Source organism: Pithys albifrons, chromosome 11 (genome assembly GCF_047495875.1).
Source record: "Pithys albifrons albifrons isolate INPA30051 chromosome 11, PitAlb_v1, whole genome shotgun sequence".
In the NCBI taxonomy this organism is placed as follows: Eukaryota; Metazoa; Chordata; class Aves; order Passeriformes; family Thamnophilidae; genus Pithys; species Pithys albifrons.
Genome location: NC_092468.1, coordinates 2,035,874 through 2,059,287, shown reverse-complemented (window position 1 = coordinate 2,059,287; position 23,414 = coordinate 2,035,874). Strand labels below are relative to the sequence as shown.

The window sequence follows — 23,414 nt, the reverse complement described above, 5'->3', positions numbered from 1 at the left end:
GGATTTCCACACAAGTGAGGTTTTTCACTCAAATTCAATGAGGTTTCCACCCTTCCAGGCTGCTGAAAGCCTTTACACCACCTGATCCAAACCATTATTAAAAGCCAAGCCTTGTGGAGGACTGGTCCCCACTGGGGGCTCACTCACCCCGGGATGAGGCCCCAGTGCAGGTGAGCTCCTCCATCCTGCCAGCCCCTGACTTGGTGTCCACATATCAATCTGAAAGCAACTCCCTTATTCACATATGGCCTGGAACACACCTGAGGCCCTGTCCCAAGTGTCACAGGATGTATCACAGTGAACTCATTCCCCCTCTGCTCTTCACCCTGTTGGGGGCCTGTATTAGACTTAAATTCAGAATTCCAGGCCTTAATGTCTTTGCCTATTTGGGTCTCCAACACTAATTCAGGTACCTCCTCAGTGTACACAAGTACTGTGGGATGTAGGGTAGGCCCAGGAGATGTTCACAAAGCCAAGTTCAGACAAACTGTTGTAGTTTGGGATTATTATGTAAATTCTCTCCCCTGCCACTTAACTGCCCAGGCCAGCGGTTAACAAAAGAGGCAGTTAACTGTGATCGCTGGGGTGGGGGCAGGTTTGTCTCTTTTGGTTTTTTTTTTGGATATTCTCCTCAGTCTTGGCTCGGCGGAACGGGGGATTGGGGGCTCCAAGGAGGCAGGCTGCCCTGCTGGTTACTGCTGGGGTTTTCCCTGGCTGTCTTGCCACTGCCTACTTCGGACTACTTTTTCCTGCCGTGCTGCTGCCTGCCTTGGATTTGCTGCTGGTTGCTCGTACCTGTCTGCTTCTTGGACGGGGAACACAGGGGGAAGAGACTGAGTCCATCTGAAAGCCCACTGCTCGTCTGTTTCGCTGGAGAGGGACTGAAACTCACTCTGCAGCCAGCTGGGCTGTGACAAGGACACTTAAGTATAACCTTTTCTCCCGGAGGAAAACCTGCTGGGTTTTGTTGTTGTTTTTTTTTTTTCTCTTATGGTGTTGGGGAAGTGGGTTGCACTAGTCTGTTTACATATATATATATATATATATATATATATATAGCAGTTATCCTTCTTGTATTAAAATTCCTTTTCTTAAATTTGATAAAGAGTGGTGTGATTATTGTGGAGGAGGCCCCCTCCCCTGCTTGTGGGTAAAACATTTTGGTTTTTCCCCTCAAACCGAGACATTTCTTGGCGCCCAACGTGTGGGGCTTGTAAACAAAGAAGGATAACTGCTATTTTGTGGCACCATGTGGGTCTTGAGCTTAGAGTTCATCAGGACCATCCTGTATAATATATTGGCTTTTTGTTGGTACAAATTCATGCCAAAAGGAGCGGCAGGTTTAAGTCTTATCAACAAATCAATGAGCAAAACTCAAATAGCCGCAATTATTATTGAGTTCTTACTCTGCATTTATGGTGCCATGAATTCGATGCCTTTGGATGTCATGTGGGTGGTGCTCTCCAGGCTGTTTTCCTGCCGCAACCTAAGCTGCTACCTCTGGGGATTCAGTGATAATAGTACGGACCCTTGGGAAGGAACAAAGGGGAATCTCTTCTCCCAACCCTTTGTCCATTCCCCATTCAAGTCTGCTACAACAGCTTTTGAGATGTTTAAATTCTCCCTGGATGCCAGAGATATCTTGCTCTTTATGGTTTTTCTGCAAGGTTGTATCCCTGCGGCTTACAGAATGTTTGAAGGTAGGGCCAGGGTTTTTCCAGAATGCATTCAGAAACCTAGCCCAGTGAAGGGGGAAAAGCGAGAGAATAAAACCCCTGATGCCACAGTGAAGGGAGAAAAGGATGAGGCTAAACCAGGAGGACAGGCCAAGCCTATGGAAGTTGCCCCTATTCAGAAAAGGAAATATAAGACCAAATTAGACCATCCAGCAGACGATGAGGGGGCTGCTGCACCTCCACAGCAAGCAGACCCAGAGCCTGAGATCATCACTGAGTCATTGTCATTTGATAATCTCCGTAGTTTGCGGAAAGACATTGCTCGACACCCGGGTGAGCCCATCCTGACTTGGTTGATCCGAGTTTGGGACCTTATGGGTGAAACCTTACAACTGGATGGTGCTGAAGCCAGGTTTTTGGGGGCTCTGGCCCAGGACGTGGCTATTGAACAGGTGTTCGTGAGGGAATCAAAGCCCCTTTCACTCTGGGCACGACTTCTAACGAGTGTAAGAGAGAAGTTTGTTTATAGAGAAATCCTGCAGGAACATCATATTAGGAAGACTTGGAAGACGATGGAAGAAGGAATTTTACGTCTGAGGGAGATGGCAATGATGGACGTGCTTTTTGGAAGAGGTGGGCAAGCCAATAATGACCCTGACAAGGTCAGATGCACACCACATATGTGGTGGGACCTTTCACGCTCGGGGCCAGCTGAATACACCGATTTCCTGGCATCCATGTATAGGGAAGAGAACCATGAAACAGTGGGCGCAGTAGCAAATAAGCTCCGGATATATGAAAGCATGACCCACAGCCCAATGCAGGCCCGTATTTCTGCTGTAGAGACATTGGTTGAGAGTCTCAAGACGCTGCCTGCAGAGGTAAAAGCGATCAGAGAGGAAATTAGGGAAAGTCTCCAAGTGGCACCAGTGCGAATGAGAACCTCTGAAGTCAGAGCCAGACGCCCCCCAGCCAGAGGAAGTGGACAGACCTCACGAACTGAGATGTGGTACTTCCTGGCCAAACATGGAGAAGACATGGGACGGTGGGATGGGAAACCCACCCGTGCCCTTGCAGCCCGAGTACAAGAACTGAAGGAGAATGGAAGAAGGTCAGTGAGAGTAAGTGCAGTCCCAGTTTCCCACGGGCAAGAATCTGACCCACAGGAGGGCACCTCCCAGGTGTACTCATCGAGAAAAGGTTCTGACCGCTATGACCAGGATCAGTGTTAGAGGGGCCCTGCCTCTAGCCAGGTAGAGGCACGGGACAACCGTGTCTATTGGACTGTGTGGATTCGATGGCCTGGTACATCAGACCCACAAAAGTATAAGGCTTTGGTTGATACTGGCGCTCAATGCACATTAATGCCATCAGGACATGTGGGCTCAGAAACTATTTCTATTTCTGGGGTGACAGGGGGATCTCAAGAGTTGACTGTGCTAGAAGCTGAAGTGAGCTTGACAGGGAGAGATTGGCAGAAACACCCCATTGTGACTGGTCCAGCCGCCCCATGTATCCTGGGCATTGACTACCTCAGGAATGGATATTTTAAGGACCCAAAGGGGCATAGATGGGCTTTTGGAATAGCCACTGTACAGACAGAAGGGATTGAACAATTGAACTCATTGCCAGGTCTCTCAGAAAGTCCTTCTGCTGTTGGACTGTTGAAAGTTGAGGAACAGCAAGTGCCAATTGCCACCACGACAGTGCACCGTCGGCAATACCGAACGAACCGTGATGCTGTGATCCCCATCCATAAGATGATCCGTGAACTGGAGAGCCAAGGGGTGGTCAGCAAAACCCACTCACCCTTCAACAGCCCCATCTGGCCTGTGCATAAGTCTGATGGAGAATGGAGATTGACTGTGGACTATCGTGGCTTGAATGAAGTTACCCCACCGCTGAGTGCCGCTGTGCCGGACATGCTGGAGCTCCAGTATGAACTGGAGTCCAGGGCAGCAAAGTGGTATGCCACTATTGACATTGCTAATGCGTTCTTCTCCATTCCTCTGGCACCAGAGTGCAGGCCACAGTTTGCTTTTACCTGGAGGGGCGTGCAGTACACCTGGAACCGACTACCCCAGGGATGGAAACACAGTCCCACCATCTGTCATGGACTGATCCAGACTGCACTGGAGAAGGGTGAGGCTCCGGAACACCTGCAATACATTGATGACATCATTGTGTGGGGGGACACAGCAGAAGAGGTTTTTCAGAAAGGAGAGAAAATCATCCAGATCCTTTTGGGAGCTGGCTTTGCCATCAAACGGAGTAAGGTTAAGGGACCAGCCCAAGAGATCCAGTTCCTGGGAGTGAAGTGGCAGGATGGACGCCGTCAGATTCCAACAGAAGTCATCAATAAGATCACAGCAATGTCTCCACCCACCAGCAAAAAGGAAACACAAGCCTTCCTGGGTGCCATAGGGTTCTGGAGGATGCATATCCCAGCATACAGTCAGATCGTAAGCCCTCTCTACTTGGTAACCCGTAAGAAGAATGATTTCCACTGGGGCCCTGAGCAGCAACAAGCCTTTGACCAGATTAAGCATGAGATTGCTCAGGCTGTAGCCCTTGGACCAGTCAGGACAGGACCAGACATACAGAACATGCTCTACTCCGCTGCCGGGAATAATGGCCTGTCTTGGAGCCTTTGGCAGAAGGTGCCTGGTGAGACTCGAGGCCGACCACTTGGATTCTGGAGCCGAGGCTACAGAGGATCTGAAGCCAACTATACCCCCACAGAGAAAGAGATCCTAGCCGCCTATGAAGGAGTTCAAGCCGCCTCAGAGGTGATTGGCACAGAAGCACAGCTGTTTCTGGCACCTCGACTACCAGTGCTGAAGTGGATGTTGTCAGGACAGGCTGCCTCTACACATCACGCCACTGATGCTACCTGGAGCAAGTGGATTGCCCTGATTACGCAGCGCGCCCGTATAGGAAAATCAAATCGCCCTGGGATCCTGGAAATCATCACAAACTGGCCTGAAGGTGAAAATTTTGGTCTAGCAGATGAAGAGGAAGAGCAGGTGACACGTGCGGAAGAAGCTCCACCATACAATCAATTGCCAAAAGAGGAAATACGCTACGCCCTCTTCACCGATGGCTCCTGTCGCATTGTAGGGACTAATCGCAAATGGAAAGCAGCTGTATGGAGTCCCACACGACAAGTTGCAGAAGCTACTGAAGGAGAAGGTGGGTCGAGTCAGTTTGCAGAGCTTAAAGCCGTGCAGTTGGCCCTGGACATTGCTGAACGAGAGAAATGGCCAAAGCTTTACCTCTACACCGACTCATGGATGGTGGCCAATGCTCTCTGGGGATGGTTAGACCGATGGAAGAAAACCAATTGGAAACGCAGAGGGAAACCCATCTGGGCTGCCGATATATGGCAAGATATTGCCACCCGAGTAGAGAAGCTGATTGTGAGAGTCCGCCACGTAGACGCACACGTGCCCAAAAATCGGGCCAATGAGGAACATCTCAACAACCAACAGGCAGACCGAGCTGCGCAAGTGAAAGTATCACAGACAGATCTGGACTGGCAGCACAAGGGAGAGCTGTTCTTGGCTCGATGGGCCCATGATGCCTCGGGCCATCAGGGCAGAGATGCCACTTATAAATGGGCACGAGACCGAGGGGTGGATTTAACCATGGACATTATCTCTCAGGTTATCCACGACTGCGAGACATGTGCTGCCATTAAGCAGGCTAAGAGAGTGAAGCCCCTGTGGTATGGTGGACGCTGGGATAAGTATAAGTACGGGGAGGCCTGGCAGGTTGACTACATCACACTGCCACAGACCCGCCAAGGCAAGCGCTATGTGCTCACCATGGTGGAAGCAACCACAGGGTGGCTGGAGACACACCCAGTGCCTCACGCCACTGCTCGGAACACCATCCTAGGCCTGGAAAAACAAGTGCTGTGGCGACATGGCACCCCAGAACGAATTGAGTCAGATAATGGAACTCATTTCAAAAACAGCTTAGTTGCTACCTGGGCGAGAGAACATGGCATTGAGTGGGTGTATCATATCCCCTACCATGCACCAGCTGCCGGGAAAGTTGAGCGGTGTAATGGACTGTTGAAAACCACTTTGAAGGCGTTGGGTGGAGGGACTTTCAAACACTGGGATCAACACTTAGCAAAGGCTACATGGCTAGTCAACACTAGAGGCTCTGTCAATCGAGCCGGCCCTGCCCAATCAGAACCCCTTCACACTGTAGATGGAGACAAAGTCCCTGTAATACACCTGAGAGGTATGCTAGGGAAAACAGTCTGGATCAACCCTGCCTCAGGCAAAGGCAAACCCATTCGTGGGGTTGTCTTTGCTCAAGGATCTGGTTCCACCTGGTGGGTGATGCAGGAAGATGGAGAGACACGATGTGTACCTCAAGGGGAACTTATCTCTGGGTAAACGACTCATATTACTGTATTTGTAAACACTTAATTATTTGAAAGAAAATTTAAGTTTAATGTAGAGTATCGGCATGGAAGAGAATTTAGGGGTGGATAATGTTGTAGTTTGGGATTATTATGTAAATTCTCTCCCCTGCCACTTAACTGCCCAGGCCAGCGGTTAACAAAAGAGGCAGTTAACTGTGATCGCTGGGGTGGGGGCAGGTTTGTCTCTTTTGGTTTTTTTTTTGGATATTCTCCTCAGTCTTGGCTCGGCGGAACGGGGGAGTGGGGGCTCCAAGGAGGCAGGCTGCCCTGCTGGTTACTGCTGGGGTTTTCCCTGGCTGTCTTGCCGCTGCCTACTTCGGATTACTTTTTCCTGCCGTGCTGCTGCCTGCCTTGGATTTGCTGCTGGTTGCTCGTACCTGTCTGCTTCTTGGACGGGGAACACAGGGGGAAGAGACTGAGTCCATCTGAAAGCCCACTGCTCGTCTGTTTCGCTGGAGAGGGACTGAAACTCACTCTGCAGCCAGCTGGGCTGTGACAAGGACACTTAAGTATAACCTTTTCTCCCGGAGGAAAACCTGCTGGGTTTTGTTGTTGTTTTTTTTTTTTCTCTTATGGTGTTGGGGAAGTGGGTTGCACTAGTCTGTTTACATATATATATATATATATATATATATATATATAGCAGTTATCCTTCTTGTATTAAAATTCCTTTTCTTAAATTTGATAAAGAGTGGTGTGATTATTGTGGAGGAGGCCCCTCCCCTGCTTGTGGGTAAAACATTTTGGTTTTTCCCCTCAAACCGAGACACAAACACATCCTCTCAACATCTCCTGTCAGGTGTGCTCCTCAGCTCCAGCACATCCCTGTCTCCACAGCAGCCCAGCCCTGGGTCCCACTGGAGCTGTGCCCCCCATGCACTGCTGAGGCACAGGGCACACACAGGACCACTCCTCCAGGGCCTGCCCAGTGCCCAGGAACAAAGCCACGTTACCTTTTTAATCTCTGCCTTTGACCCAGTCTGGTGGTCTGCCATGGACTGCAGCTCTTTGACATTCTCACCCAGCTCCTCACTCAGCTGCACACACCTGGCATTTGAAGACACCAGGCTGGATGAAAAATGTAAAAAGCACAGATTAGAACACCCCAAGGAGGAGGAAATGGTCAGAGAAACTCTGGTCTCCACACAGTCTCCTGTGTATGTCATAACAGAAACCAGATCGACCTACAAACTCCCTACCAACCCTTTGGGCTTGTTTTCTAAAGTCATTTCAAAAGAGATCAGGAAGCTGATCTAACAGGCAACAGCTGTTCCTGGTTTGTTTCTTTACCATATTAAGATTATGAACTTGCCATGAAAACATGAATCTGAAAACCACAAACTCAGAGAGGAATCACAGAGTGACAGGATGGTTTGAGTTGGGAGACACCTCAAAGCTCATTCCATTCCAACTCCCTGCCAAGGGCAGGGACACCTTCCAGGAGACCTGGTTGCTCCAACCCCCACCCAGCCTGGACTTGAACACCTTCAGGTATGAGGAGTCCACAATCTCTCTGGGCAGACTTGTTTGTAATTCCTATTTCATGAAAAGTCTCAACCTGGCTCTTACCAGCTGCCTAACAAAAACTCCTTCACCTCTTCCTGGGAAGGTGCTCAGCCTAAGGAAACTGGAACACTGAGAGCACCCACAGTGTGCAAGAAAAAGCAGCCAACCAATTAGCAAAACACTGTTACACTGCAAAATGAATAGCACTTTAGCCTTTTGATTTTTAAAAGAAGCCTACAAAAACAAGTGGGACTGGCTAACTTGATGAATACAATGAGGGCTGTAATATTATCCAAGATTAATTGCACTTCCAGGGGAAGCAAGCAGTGGGCTACCTGTTCTCGAGACGAGTCACCTCTGACTGCAAGTGCTGTTCCTTCTTCTGGGCAACATCCAGCTGCAGCAGCACATGGTCCAGCTCCAGCCCTGGAGAACACAACAGCTTCCCCTGCAAACGCTCCTCCAAGGCCCTGAGGAGAAACCTCAGCTTCAGCCTCAGCACAGAAACATCACATGTGAGTTCACTGATACAGGGAATATAACCACTGTTTTCCAGAATTCTGAAAACCCACAGAACCCAACAGCAGCTGACCCCTGTGTGCAGTGTGAGGGAGCAAACACAGCAACTGGATGACAGCCCTGCTGGAGTTCAGGCTGACTGAAAAAAGACTACATTTTACTTTGCTCTTGGCCTCCCTGCCAGAAACAGTCTGGCTGGTGGGTGAGTGTCCAGGTTTAGCTCGGCGCTTTTGCCAAGCTCAAACTGTCTTTTTTTTTCTTTCCTATACTCTTTCTAGCAAAGGGAAAAAAAACTGAAAAGAAAGCAAGAACTTAAAGGAAAATTTAATTAAATTAGAATATATATATATTTTCTAACATCTCTAACTACATATGTAATTTGTACACAGTATTGGGGGCCCCCAGGGGAAAAGGGAAGAGGGAACAGGAAACAAGGAATAAGGAGGGACTAAAAACAAAACCAAAACAGACAAGTACAATCAAAAAACTTTAAAAAGGAGGGAAACTGGCAAAGAGACAATCTCACCAACTCTAAGAGGAAAACAACTGAACAAGGGACTAAGGTCTGGGTTTTTTCTGCTCCTCAAGCCTCGACCAGAAGAAGGAAGCTAAAACTAACTTTTTATCTCTCTTTTAGTCCAATCTTCTTTTGTTAAGTGGAAAACACGTGTGGAACACTTACATAATGCCCACTTCTCTAGTTACAACTGGTTACTAAGGAAGCTTGGATCAAACCCATCACAGTGAGCTACACCCCAGCCTTGTGACACAGCCACCAGAACCCCCCTCAACAGTTCCTGCACATTGCCAGAGCAGAAGGGGAAGGCCAAGGCAATTCTGTCACAGATGTAGTTACCTCACCAAGCCCAATCTGACACCATTAAATCAGTGAGAACTTTCAGTTATGTTAATAAGCACTTTATCAACCCTGAAAGGCCCCCAGCACTTGACTGAAAATGCCTGGGGCAAACAACCTCAAAAGCCCTGTGCTGCCTCCAGAAACCCAGCTGAGGAGAAAGCAGATTCCTTCCACACTCTTCACTGATTATCAGCTGATTTCAAGACCAATGTAATTTGGCAAATGCTGCAAGGCAGCCCTTGTGAGAAACTACAGTGCAGCATTCCAGATACAACCAACAGATCAAGCAGTGTGAAAATGCTGCCACTGTTCTCAATGGGAGAACCTGGAACACTGATCTGGATTCAAGAGCCCAGGTACCAGCAAGGCCCAGGTGCTACCTGATGAGGAATTCTTTTGTGTGAAGAGTTTCAGTCATCCTGGCCAGCTCTTTCTCTAACTCTTCCTGGTGCAGCTTGGAGCTGTCAATGAAATCTTCTTGGGATTGCAAGGTGGCTTTCAGTTCCCTCTTCTCATCCTGCAGCACCTGTGTGGGAGGGAGAAGGAATGACTGCTGCAAGATGGTTTGTTTAGTGTGATGAGAGGTTGATCAGATTTTTTAGGACCCTTGGAAATACTGCAGAGCACCACACAGGTCCTAAAAAGTCTGATCAACCTCTCAGCACCAACACACATACTAGAGGCAGCTTGACATCAATCAGAAACTTTACAATGGCTCTAGAAAGAGACAAAAACTCTGGGATGAAAAGCCTTCCCACAGCTTCTCACCAGCACTGCTTTAGACTCAGTGTTGTAACAGTTCCTCCACTGACCTCTACCATTTTCTTGGACTGCCTCAATTCTTCTTGAACTCTTTGCTGATCTTCCACAATCAGGCGGTTGTTCTCACTCAGGTCATCCACTCTCATGTTAAGCCTCTTCACCTCCAGCTCATTGGCACAGATGGTGTCATTGGCCCTCTCCAGCTTGCTGGTCAAGTGCTGGATTTCTGACTGGCTGGCCAGCTCCACCGAGTCCAGGATCTGCTTCCGATTGGCAAGCTGAGTCTGCCAACAGCAACTGGTTTGAATTAAAGCTCAGTCACAGAAAACACAGAGCACCAAACCCACATTCCACACAACTGCTCATTTCATGGTGTCATGAGCCATGTTCTCAAAGCAAGCAATGCCACTCCAGGGAGGCAGGGGAAGTGTTGCTCCAGGGTTACATGATGGGTAACACTCCTGAAGGCAAGCAGAATAAAGAGACAAGAATAAAAAAGAGGGGGCCCTTTGATTCCAAAAGAGGTTCAAAGAGAATCTGGGAAATGTGGATCTCAAACCACTCCAGCTGCCTGAGTAAGAACAAAGCACCTGCTGTTTCTTGCTCATGAACCCACAGCTAGATCAGGACAATGGCTGCAGGTGAGGTCTGTAAATCACAGAATCACAGAATGGATTGGGTTGGAAAAGACCTCTGAGATCAAGTCCAGCCCTTGGTCCAACTCCAGTCCCTTTACCAGATCATGGCACTCAGTGCCACAGCCAGTCTCAGCTGAAAAACCTCCAGGAATGGGGAATCCACCCCCTCTCTGGGCAGCCCATTCCAATGCCTGAGCACTCTCTCTGCAAAGAATTTCTTTCTGCTCTCCAACTTCAATTTCCCCTGGCAGAGCTTGAGCCCATCGTGCCCCCTTGTCCTATTGCTGAGTGCCTGGGAGAAGAGACCAACCCCCACCTGGCCACAACTTCCCTTCAGGCAGTTCCAGACAGTGCTGAGGTCACCTCTGAGCCTCCTCTTCTCCAGGCTGAACACCCCCAGCTCCCTCAGCCTCTCCCCACAGCACTTGTGCTCCAGTCCCTTCTCCAGCCTCGTTGCTCTTCTCTGGCCCCGCTCCAGCCCCTCAATCTCTTGCCTCAACTGAGGGGCCCAGAACTGAACACAACACTCAAGGTGTGGCCATGCACAAGCCAGAGATTACCCAACTGCTATTCCCTGTTAATTCCACACCAGGACAGAAAGCAGCTCTTGGTGCACAATGGAAAACCCACAGCCACCAAAGAGCCCCAAAACCAAACTGGGTGCAACAGCCAATTTGCTTTGCCCTCTGCAGTAAATACCTGGTTCCAGCAGCTTGGGAGAATGCTCCCTTGGAATGTTTCATTATTTTAATGTAGTCAAGAAAGTTATAGGGAACCCATGACTAGCAGACAATACATGCTCTATTATTTATAAGCACAATACCTCATTTCATGGCATTTCTTCTCACACAGCTAGCTGGTGAAATTTAACAAGCCAGCTCTCACATAAGCCTCTAAGAACATTCATTTCATATATTCCCTTTTCACAGAGAACCTTTGAATTTTTAAAGGCTGAAACAAAATATTTGAGTAGTCTTACACTCCCAGTTTCTAAGAGTAGCAATTCCTGCCAGCATGAGAATCACCACATACCTTGATTTATTTATCGCCTGGCACGTAATGCCTCATAAGTGAGAAAACTATAGGAACTGTGCATTTGCAAGACTATGGTATAATTTTGATTACAGCCTTTCATTATTATTTGAATAGTCATGACAGAAAATGTAATCAGGAGGGGCAAGAGTAAAGCAGAGCATTTCTTCACCCAAGAAACCAGAGTACCAGACTGCCTGAATATTTATTTCTGCACTAAGAAAACATTTAGGCTGTCTCTTATTTTCAGCCACAGAACATTCAGGCCAGCACAGAACTCCAGGTTTCACCTGCTGACTTTAAAGGCTGCAGGTGTTTCAGAAGGTGCTCAGAACTGCAGAAGAATGCCAGGCTTCCCCAAGCTGCTCTGCGAGGGAGGAGGAGAAGCCAGATGAAAGGAGAGAAGGGAAGTACTCCATGGTCATGGATCTCAGCATGACCTTGTGCCAGAAAGACAACCAAGCACACAAAACACACAGAAACATCAAAGGCAAAAACTGAGCACTGCCATGCTGGGTTTTTCAAAGCAGTTGAGGATCCAGGCAGTCTGTTCACAGTACCTAAGTCACCTGGGCATCTTCAGGAAAACCTCTCCGAATTCCTGGTTTTCTGCTGCACAGAAAGAAGAGCAAGTCTGCGGCCCAGAGTCCCAGCCTGTGCTCCAAGGACATATCTGTGCTCAGACAATTGAGCCATCAACGACACACAGACAGCAGAGCAGCAAGACCTCCTGCTCAAGGACTCTCTCTGCATTTGTAGACCTACTGGTGTCAGCCTCTCACAAAGGCCCTGTCAGAGCCAGCACCAGTCCTGTCATCACAGACTCCCTCCTCGCAGGAGCCTCCACTCAAGAGCAACTCAGGAGCCCATTAAGAGCAAAGTCCCCAGCAAGAGCTTCTTATCAGTGTCTGCTGTGATTGTGTCAGTGTGACCTCACAGCTGTGCTCTAGGTCAATTCATCTCACTCTGCTGCAGCACCACCACCTCCCTGAGCCACCAGCTTTGCAGGAGCAGCAGCCCCACTACTCCTCACCTTGAGAGACTTCAAATAAAAAAGGGAATGGGGGCGCTGAAAACTGCTGTTACTTCAGTACTTTGTGGAATTCCCGTCATAGGGGAAGACTGTTTTCCAACAGCACCCTCTGAGCTGGACCCACAAGGTACATATTTAGCTGCTGGCAGGTACACAGCTTTCAACTAGACAACATGATGTAACAGCTATTTTAAAGTGTCATATGCTGAGGTCTCTCCCTCCCAGGGAAAGATGCACCCTACTGTCTTCTCTGCTAACCAGAGGGGTGGCAGGGATGGCTGCACAAGGTTTATCTAATCTCTGTTGACAGACTCCAGACCTTTTTTCCATACAGCACTTGTACAACTAAACCTTATGCCAGCGGGACATTAAGTCGCTCCAATGGCAAGTTGAACTGGATGGGAGCCTGAGAGACTTCATTAGCCTCTCCCTCTTCCCCCCTCCCACCCGCTGCCACAAACAAAGCAGAAACTCCGACAGTACCTGCACGAGCTGGGAGTGCTCTGCCAGCGCCTTGCGCTGCGCCTCCAGCGCCGCCACCTGCTGCCGGTACCGCAGGCGCTGCTGCTCCCACTCCAGCGACTTCTGGCGGAACTCCTGCAAGGACAGCACATCCCCTCCCGGTTCACATCCACGTCTGCCTTGTCCGCCTTCTCTCCCACCGTCTCCTCACCTTTCCCCACAGCAGGGAAACCATTAGCCAGTCACCTGATGCAGCGGCTCAGCGGCACAGAGCCCTCACACCCTGTGCTCGCTGCATTTCCTCCCCTCCCCAGGTAAAACGTCAGTGTCAATTATTGCTGTTTACAAATGTTAAGTGCCAACAGGTTCGTGGCTGGATTCATGGGTTTGCTGTCAGGAGTTTAACAATCTAGACTGGCCTTAGCTTCCCAAACATGCTGCTACTGAAATCACTAAGATGACAAGAACGAAGCACAGTATTTGAATGCTAATCTCTGCCCCAGAAACCAGGCACTGTGTCAGTCGGGTGTGTGTGTTACCACATCCTCAGGGTACAGGAGGAGAAAACTGAAGGGGGTTTAGCTCAGCAGAGCAGAAGGATTAAGAGATGAGACAGGGTTGCGAAGAAGTTTGACATGTAGCTTCCTCCTCACAAAAAAAAAGTGAGAATACAACCTCCCCACACTGGAACTCATTCCATTCACATAATTTATTACTTTCAGCACCTTCTTCCTTTCATTTAGTCTAAGAGTAAGAATAGCATCGAAGTTAATCTGTGTACTCTGAGGCTCCAATGCAGGAAATTGGCTTTATTATACAAGCAGTTGAAAAGAGCTACACCTGGAGAGTGCATGGAGAGTACTCCTCAAGCAGGACTCACTTCCTACTGGACCACTCGGTCACCAGTGAGGCCCAGTGTCAGTTAACACATACAAACTGGTCTGCACCTGCTTTTTCACCACGTACCTCCAGCTTCCTGGTCAGTCTGCTCAATTCAAAGTCATCCTCTTCTTTTCCCTTGGTAGCATCTCCTCTGCCAACTCTTGCTTTTTTCTTCTGCAGCTTCTCATAGCTCTTCCTCAGCCGGGCCAGCTGCGGGGAGACAGTGAGAGACAGGTTTGCTGAGGGCCCCAAGGCAAGAATTACACAGCTCTTGGAGAGAAGGCACACAGAATGGTTCACACAAACAATCCCCTCATCAAGGCCACACAGCTCACAAGTGAAGGCTTCCATTGGGATAATGAGCCCATTATACCAACAGCGCTGCAAAACAGGCCGAGCTGTGTGAGAGCTGCAAGATGTCACTGAAGTCGTAACATCAGCAGCTTCAATCAAACCTCTGTGTTACCATGATTAAAACATGACTAAAATGCTAAGGTGGAGGTTTATAAGTAGCTGTCAATGCAGCAAGAGCACAGCAAGGCCCTCTCTACGGGTGGGTCCCAGCCACAGGAAGAGCTGGCAGGACCTGTGGCTGATCTCCTCCCACAGAGGAGCACACCCACCACACCACACACAGCCACAGCTCCTTGCGTGGTTCAAACACACTTGTGCAGCACAGGTGGGAACTGGAACTCTCCCACTTACTGGGAGAAGGAAGATTTGAGAATTGCCACTACCCATAATATCAACACCACTTCATCTGTCATTTTCTGCTTAGATACACTATGTATTTCACAATGAGTGGAGAATGCCAACAGAAAATATCACTCCTACGCCTGCTGCTAGGATGCTGAAGTCACATCAGAAGCAGGAATGAGGAAAAAACTCTTGACATTTAAATGACCCTCTGTGCAAATAATCACTTGCAACTGGCAGAGAGTTTTCCATCCTATGAGCTCCCCTCTACTCCGCTCTCAAATAAAAAGTTTCCAAATAGCCACAGGAATTTAAGAAGGCATCATTCCCATTTTACTCATGGAGAAAGCTACACCCATGGATGAACAGAAGGACCAGGAGAAGAAAAAATAGCTGATTCAAGACATGATGTATTCAGTACTTTGGTGTGCTCAGTGGGAACAGACAGATGTTCAGGCTTAGAGTTAATACCAACACCTTTTGCCAAACACAACAGGAGATAAGAGGTTTATTCTTTCAACAGTCTCAGTGAGTTAGACACTGTACCTGTAATTGCACTGGAAATGGTGGTAAACAGAGACAGAAATGATTTCCCCAAACAGTACTAAGAACAGAAGACTGAGGAATATTGGAGCTCAACGTCATCAGCATTAATATTGTGTGGGTAAAGTACCCACACACTGCAATTTAGGCCACAACACACATGCTGTATTTCAGCCTTAGCAATTTAGGCAGAGCTGCCAATGCACCTCAGCTTTGCTTTGCAGCCCATCCACAACTCCAGTGGGAACACAGTGAATGAAGACTGTTAGTCATACAGAATAGTGAGGTGTTTTAAATGAGGACAGATGCCTTCTGTCATCAGAGCAGAGACTAACAAATTAATTTCACTTATGGCTTACAGTGAGCAGGAGCCAGGCCCAACCCTTCAGAGAAAACAGGTCAGTGCTCTCCGAGCTGCTCATGCCATTTAACTCCATGCAAGTGGCAAGCAAGCAGAGCAGGCAAAGAGTTCAGGCATAGCCCTGGAATGCTGTTGTACCACCTGCAGCACAGGTACCACCTCGTGGTGAGCAAGAAGCTTTGAAAGCTCTGAAGCCACTGTCCAACAGTGTTTTCTAAGTATACTTGGGTTTTACTAAGTGTATTGAGACTAACTGGCCTTGGGGGGACAAAATCCAATGTCACCAGAGTCAACAAAGGTAAAAAGTTGAAACTAAATACCACTGTTATTTGTTGATCTCTCAAGCCAGGCCAGTTACACCTCCACCCTGCAGAAAGATCAAACTGCTGCCTGTACCTGTGGCAGCTCCAGAACCAGGACTGTGCTGACTGAGATGGGCAAACACAGGACATTTTTACAGGAAACCTCTGCAGATCTCCAACACATCAAAACACCTGCTCCACATTTCTACTCCAACAGTTTTCTATCCACCACCAGGTTCCTCCAAAGCACAAAAAACCAGGCCAAGTGAACCATAAAAACATCACTTGGTCTATGCTCAATGCTCTTTTTTGTAAGCACATAAACACCAAGAGGATGGGGAGTTTTCAAACCACAGCATCTAAACAAAAGCAGTGAGACAAAGTATTGCACCTGTTGTGTTGTACATCAAGTGGGAACTAAAACACAAACCTCTCTTTTTGGAACTCACCTCCTCCTGGAATTTCTTCAGCTGTTGCTCATACTCTCTAGCCATGTCCTGCTTGGACTTTTCCACGTCTTCGACCTGGCGCCGCAACAGGCCAACCTGAACCCAGTGAAAAAGCAAATAAATACAGCAACAGAAGCAGACTCTGTGTCAGTGAGCACCAGCACAGCTCAATGGGGTCCCTCACCATGAATCAGGTTAAGTCTAAACCCAAATCTTTGGTAGGCTGGGGCCAGAACTGCTTCTGTTCTGACCTCTAGTTTTGAGGCACCTTCTGGCTTTCATTTCTGGGGATGAAGCTGACAGGTTATGCTTGTGCCAAAAGGTTATTTCTATCTGGTATTTTCATCAAATTATTCACAGATATGCATTATTATTTCAGCTACCTGCCAAGAGAAAAGCTGGTCATGTCATTATCTTTCCATGCTCAAGTAAAGAGATTTCAAATAATGAGAAAGAAATAAATGGGGCTTTGAAACTCATGGAGAAGACTTCCCTTACACTGATTCAACTGCTCCTGCAACTCAGTTTTGTCCTTTTTTTCCAAACCAGAGCCCAGGGTGCCCATCCTTGTAACTGCATGTCCAAAGGACAGCAAGCCAACAAACTAAAATTAAAAGAAATCCCCTCGAAAATTCATATGACTAAATGAAAAGCATGAATATACTCTGATAGTGATTTCAACCATACTTTACATTTCAGTTTTGAAATTCATGTTCATTTTAGGTGGTAAGAGATATTTCAAGTGTCTTGAGAAAACACAATTGATAATAACAATGATGAACTATATGATAAAAACCACCATTCCTGCAAATGAAAATCTTGTGGATCAACTGCAGTTTATGGTCCACATCTTGTGCAAAAACTCCATGCAAGTTTTTTTGCACATCCCCCAGGCCTTTAATTAAAGACCACAAAACCTGAGCTGCATAAAACAGCCCTTGGAGGATCTCCCAGCAATATCTTAGTGTTGCTTACAGTAGGAAAAAGGGTTTTTTCTACCAATGACTGCAGGTTGCTGGGCTGTCCATTACTGCTATACCCAGACTCAGTGTCTTTGGGTTCTCTCTAGAAACTCTGAGAATTCAATCTGTGGACCTCCACCTACCCCTGAGGAGCTGAGCACTTGACCTTGACTGAATTATGAATCAGCCCTCTGTAAATTCATAGAATTGTAGAATCAGTTGGGTCGGAAGAGACCTCTGAGATCATCAAGTCCAACCCTTGATCCAACCCCACTGTGATCACCAGATCATGGCACTCAGTGCCACGTCCAATCTCAGTTTAAAAACCTCCAGGGATGGGGAATCCACCCCCTCTCTGGGCAGCCCATTCCAATGCCTGAGCACTCTCTCTGTAAAGAACTTCTTTCTGATATTCAACCTAAACCTCCCCTGGCAGAGCTTTAGCCCATGCCCTCTTGTCCTACTGTTGGTTGCCTGAGAGAAGAGGCCAACCCCCACCTGGCTACAACCTCCTTCCCGGTAGTTTTCTATTCCTGATCTTCAGTCTCTAACAGGTACAACACACTGGTTGTCTCCAAACAGTCTGGAATGGAGGTACCTCCTTATGCTTTTCCTGCAGAGCAGCCCTGGCCGAGGCAAGCTCCAGCTCCCGAGCACTCAGGAGAGCTTCCAGAGCCTGGGTCTGTCCTTCCCACTCGGATCTCTTGTGAGCCACCATGATGTCAATCTGCTTCATCAGCTCCTGCAGCTCGGCCTCGCAGGAGGTCAAGAACCCGCCTCTGGAGGGGAAGGAGCCCGGAGTTAAAGCAGCACCACCCAACACAGGTCCTGTGTCTGAACCAAAGGCAGCAGAACACACCGAGCTGCACCAAGAGACCCACATGCAGTGCTTTGAACTCTTTGCAAATCAGCTTGGAGAGAAACAGAACCATGGAATCATTACGGTTGGAAAGACCTCCAAGACCATCAAGTGCCACCTGTGACCCAGCACCACCCATGCCCACTGAGCCACATCACTTTAGGCACTCATCCCTTTGCCACAGACTATGCATTATCTAAGTAAACCAAAGCATATTTAATTCATATTTTGCATTTGCCTTAATTGCTCTCCAGGCAGAGGCATTTTAGACTAAGTTTCAGTCACCAGAGGAATTTCACAGCCGAGCTCTCAGCTCCTGGAAACAGCAGTTTCTCCAATGCAGACAAACCTGGAAGCAGAGGGGGCTGGATGACAACATGATAATGAAGCATCCAGCCCTCACAATCCACCAGGGAGCACACGTGCCCCGTGACGCCCAGACTGCCAAATTTGGTGCAGTAATTATTGAAACCAATTCAAGTAACTCCTCGAAAACTTCCCAAGCTGCTAAGCCAGGGACAATATTAAGGCTTGCAAGACACAGCCCTAGAGGGTGGTGAACTCCATAATAATCTTTACCCCTTTAATTTGCCTGTCAATCAGGGAGCACTGAAAAGAAATGGAAATCAATAGGTTAAGGGATAGAAATTTCTCTGTTCTCCCTGGGCATGTGCACACTTCACAACTTGGCAGTTTTTCTATAGAGAAAGAAATATTTCTTAAAGGAGCCAAAATCAGTCACATTTGAAGCTCACTCTGTCCTGTAAATTAACAAAAAATTAGCAGCTATTATGCAGAGCAGGAACATTTCCTTCACAGCATCTGCTAATATGTAGCCAAGTCTAAACTTGATTTCTGCAAGCAGTTCTCTGAAGAAGAGAGGGTGTCAAATGAATTGGAGTCACATTCTCAAGGATGACTGGGAAAACAGCATCAGTGACTTTGGCTTCACGCTTGTTTAACACATAAAACATTTTGTTCCATTATTGTCACTACAGTCTCTCTCAGGGATCGAAAAATCTACACACTTTCACCTCAGACAGAGCATTAAGGATTCCTCAGAGCTGAGTGGGACTCTGCAGCTTCAACACGAGCAGGAAATAATCAGATGTTTTCAATAAAAACAGATAACAAAGTCACATCTCATTAACCTTGCGAGGCTGTTACAAAATAAATATTTATTCACGAGAAGGGTTTAAAACAACCAGAAAGAAAGGTGGAAGGTTTTCAGGAAGCTGTAGAACTAAATTTCTAACAATTAAGACTGCAATACCTATCCAGGGATTATTGCAAAGCCAGTGACTTTGTTTCTGCAGGAGCTGGAGGCCACTGCACACTGACACCAGAGCATTTATTCTGAGTGACAGGGAAGGGCAACACTTAAATGATTTTGAATGGCTGCTGTGTATATTTGCATACATACCCTCCCTGCTCATTTCTCTGCATTCCTTCCAGTAAAGCCTCCATCACCAAATCCTGGTGGCTTCAGCAGCTAGGGAAGTGCAGGAAAGCAGTGGTCACCCATGGCAATGCACAAACAAGGCTGCTTCTCCAGCCACCTGCAGAAAAAACAGAAGTGCACAGAGCAGTTAAAAAATTACAAGGAGCATGAAATTACAAAAAAAACCCCAACAATGCAACCATTCAGCACTATCAGACTGCATGATATAATCATGTGACCTAAAAAATGGAGTATTTCAAAGGGGAACAAAGACAATCTGCTCTTCAGGAAGCAGGTGAACTCAGCATGGTGGGACAGGCAGGTCTCCCATCTTCTGGGAGCACCAAACTGCAGAATATCTGCAATACTTGGGGGCAGTTCAGGGGCCAGCCCGAGACCCACCTCTGACAGGGGGGTTGTCACTCCAGAAAAAAACCACAAGCAAGCAGCAGAAGGATCCATCCATAAATTAGATCTCTCCCAGGTCTCAATCACAGATTAGGTCAGAGACCACAGTTTATGATCACATTCTGAACTCATTGCTCATTCATAAGGTTGGGGGAATTTTCTTTTAAGATAGCACAAACTCCTTAAAAATTCATCTTAAATTATGAAAATAAGTTGAACAATTTAACAGTAGCAGTACATTAGTTAAAAATCACCCCTTTTAAGTCACAAACACATGTATGTGTGCACACACATAGAAATTTCCCATATTGGTGAAGTAAGAAGGGTTTACACTAAAAGTAAAAATGGGAAATAAAGTTACAGCCAGAAAGCCAGAATTTATTTCAGTGGCTCCTCCATGAAACTGTGGCTCTTTAACACAAAAATGGTTAAACTCATCCTGAGTACACAAAACTGCACTTTAGTTTCACCCTGTGGAGATATAAACCCAAACTCTATGCACTGTCTCAAGTACTGGAGATGGATCCTTCCAACATCTTTCCTCAAAGATTAATAAGCATTATTAAGCAATCAACAAGAGGGGAGAGGTCACAGCAAGGGAGACTCTCAGAAATGCAGTCTCATCTTTGCTCTCACTCCTCTCAGAAGCTTCTACCCTCTTCTAGAGCACTTTAAACACCATGCAGGGATTAAAGCCTGTCCTTGGGAGTTCAGCTGTGTTTTAAACCACACTCATACAGAAAATATACAGAAAAAACCTCCTATCCCTATTCTGAGAGTGTTCTGCCTCTCTTGGTCTGGCCTGTGCTTAACAAAACTCCATCACCAGTAGGCAGAACACCTTGGTGGTGCTGAGAGAGCAGTGAGCACATCCCTGGGCTGCTGACAGCATTCCAGGAGTTCTGCAGGGGGCAACAGCAGGCACCAGGAAGCAGCAGCTCTTCTCTACCATTCCAATCACACCTACACAGAATCAGTTTTCAGTGGGCACGGAAATGAGGAGACAGCACAGAATTCTGGAACAGTCTGGGTTGGAAGGGACCTTAAAGATCATCCAGTCCCACCCCCTGCCATGGGCAGGGACACCTTCCACCAGCCCAGGTTGCTCCAAGCCCTGTCCAGCCTGGCCTAGGACACTCCCAGGGATGGAGCAGCCACAGCTTCTCTGGGCACCTGTGCCAGGGCCTGCCCACCCTCAGAGCCAAGAATTTCTTCCTAATATCCAACCTAAATCTAAAAGATAAAAACTCTGTCTTCTATTGCTCCTTCCCCCATCACCTCAGCAAGCTCAGGGACCTGCCATGCTATCAAAAGAAATGCCACCTTAGATCAGACACCAGTTCAAGGTGCACATTATTCACCTCAGAGGTTCCTCTAGAAAAGTGAAGTTGCTTTATGAGATGAAGGAGGGAAGGGACTTCAAGTGGAGGAGAATGGAAGAAGTTCATAGAGTCAAATCCCAGGATGGTTTGGGTTGGAAAGGACCTTGAAGATCATTCAGTCCCACCCCCTGCCATGGGCAGGGACACCTCCCACCAGCCCAGGCTGCTCCAAGCCCTGTCCAGCCTGGCCTTGGACACTCCCAGGGATGGGGCAGACACAGCTTCCCTGGGCACCTGTGCCAGGGCCTGCCCACCCTCACAGGGAATTCCTTCCCAGTACCCCACCTAACCCTGTCCTACCAGAAGCCCTTGTTTCTGTCAGGCTTTAAGCAGGGACTCCACAGAATGACACCTGAACCTGCCAGCTTTGCACACCTGCCACTTTACCCAGGTTTGGGGGAAAAGCCTTAAAATCTCACACCTCTACCCAGGTTTGTGCTTCAACAATTTGTTGACTTAGCATTAAACTCTGGGCTCTCAAGCTTGCCAGACACAACGTGCAAGTGCAGGGGCCCAGAGAAGTTGCCTTCAGTGACAGCAAATTACAGGCACCCAGAGACACCACAAGAGAGAACAATCTCCCTCATTCCCTGCAGATGAGGCAGGAACAGCTGGGTAGGCACTTCTGAGAGAGTGAAGAAAATGGAAGTATCTGGAAAAAAATCCCAAAAACTCCAACACATTTAAAAACTAACAAGGCTTAGCATCCCAACTCAAGACAGCATGTAAAGTCCAGTGGAGAAAAGCAGACAAAACACAGAACACAAGAATAGTGCCCATGAGAAAAGCTTGGGATTATTTTGCATTTAAAACCACAGAGCGATGTGATATTGAAGTGTGGCTGGAAAAATGCTTACAATGAACAGAAAAGCAGCCACAACCTCCCAAAAGCACCACCATGGCCGTGCCAGTGCTGGGACTGCCAGCCCTGGTGCAAATCCCTGCCACTGGCACAAGGATCACGGAATGACTGAGGCTGGGAAAGACCTCCAGGATTGCAGAGTCCACCCTTAGCCCAAACACCACCCTGACAACCAGCCCAGGGCACTGAGCGCCTGGTCCAGCCCTTCCCTGAACACCTTCGGGGATGGGGACTCCATCACCTCCCTGGGCAGCCCATTCCAGGATCGAAGCACCCTCTCCCTGAAGAATTACTCCCAATGTCTGCCCTAAACATCCCCTGGCTCAGCTTAAGGCTGTGAAGTGACTGAAGGAGAGTGGCCAGAGTGCCCGGGCAGCGCTCACGGCTGTTCCCACGGGCCCCTCGGAGCATTCCCTGCTCCAGCTGCTCCCACGGGCCCCTCGGAGCATTCCCTGCTCCAGCTGCTCCCACGGGCCCCTCGGAGCACTCCCTGCTCCAGCTGCTCCCACGGGCCCCTCGGAGCACTCCCTGCTCCAGCTGCTCCCACGGGCCCCTCGGAGCACTCCCTGCTCCAGCTGTTCCCACGGGCCCCTCGGCCCATTCCCTGCTCCAGCTGCTCCCACGGGCCCCTCGGACCATTCCCTGCTCCAGCTGCTCCCACGGGCCCCTCTGGACCATTCCCTGCTCCAGCTGCTCCCACGGGCCCCTCGGCCCATTCCCTGCTCCAGCTGCTCCCACGGGCCCCTCGGACCATTCCCTGCTCCAGCTGCTCCCACGGGCCCGTCTGGACCATTCCCTGCTCCAGCTGCTCCCACGGGCACCTCGGCCCATTCCCTGCTCCCACCGTGCTCCAGCTGCTCCCACGGGCCCCTCGGCCCATTCCCTGCTCCAGCTGCTCCCACGGGCCCCTCTGGAGCATTCCCTGCTCCAGCTGCTCCCACGGGCACCTCGGCCCATTCCCTGCTCCCACCGTGCTCCAGCTGCTCCTCCCACAGGCCCCTCCAGAGCATTCCCTAACTCCGCGTTCCAGCTGCTCCCATGGGCCCTCCGGAGCACTCCCAAAATCCCACCGTGCTCCAGCTGCTCCCATGGGTCCTCCGGAGCACTCCCAAAATCCCACCGTGCTCCAGCAGGAGCCTCCCCGCCCATTTGCGGTGTTTATCCCGCACCCGCAGGTTTCGCTGCCCGGGGCCCTTCCCGCGCCGCTCGCCTCGCCTCCCGCCCTCCCCGCAAACACCCGCACTGGCCGCCCTTCCCTGTCCCTTCCCTTCCCTGTCCCTTCCCTTCCCTTCCCTTTCCCTCTCCTTTCTCTCCTTCCCATCCCCATCCATTCCTTCCC

At 48.7% G+C, this 23,414-nt stretch overlaps 1 protein-coding gene across 6 annotated transcripts in view; it reads right to left on the bottom strand.

Moving 5' to 3' along the window:
• The window catches only part of CEP63 (centrosomal protein 63), a 30,510-nt gene that overhangs the window by 7,011 nt on the left and 85 nt on the right, over window positions 1-23,414 (bottom strand). For 2 of the 6 annotated variants that reach the window (XM_071567076.1, XM_071567079.1), the window contains exons 2-10: window positions 19,406-19,541; window positions 17,722-17,902; window positions 16,162-16,257; window positions 13,895-14,020; window positions 12,950-13,063; window positions 9,814-10,047; window positions 9,382-9,527; window positions 7,959-8,093; window positions 7,071-7,185 (exon numbers count right to left, since the gene is read on the bottom strand). In XM_071567076.1, the coding sequence (XP_071423177.1) occupies window positions 7,071-7,185; window positions 7,959-8,093; window positions 9,382-9,527; window positions 9,814-10,047; window positions 12,950-13,063; window positions 13,895-14,020; window positions 16,162-16,257; window positions 17,722-17,902; window positions 19,406-19,449 (1,191 nt within the window). In that variant the 5' untranslated portion in view covers window positions 19,450-19,541. Of the gene's footprint in view, window positions 1-7,070; window positions 7,186-7,958; window positions 8,094-9,381; window positions 9,528-9,813; window positions 10,048-12,949; window positions 13,064-13,894; window positions 14,021-16,161; window positions 16,258-17,721; window positions 17,903-19,405; window positions 19,542-21,192; window positions 22,044-22,070; window positions 22,910-23,414 lie in introns of those variants that run through there. The other 4 variants (XM_071567077.1, XM_071567078.1, XM_071567080.1 and 1 more) reach the window with 4 other exon arrangements.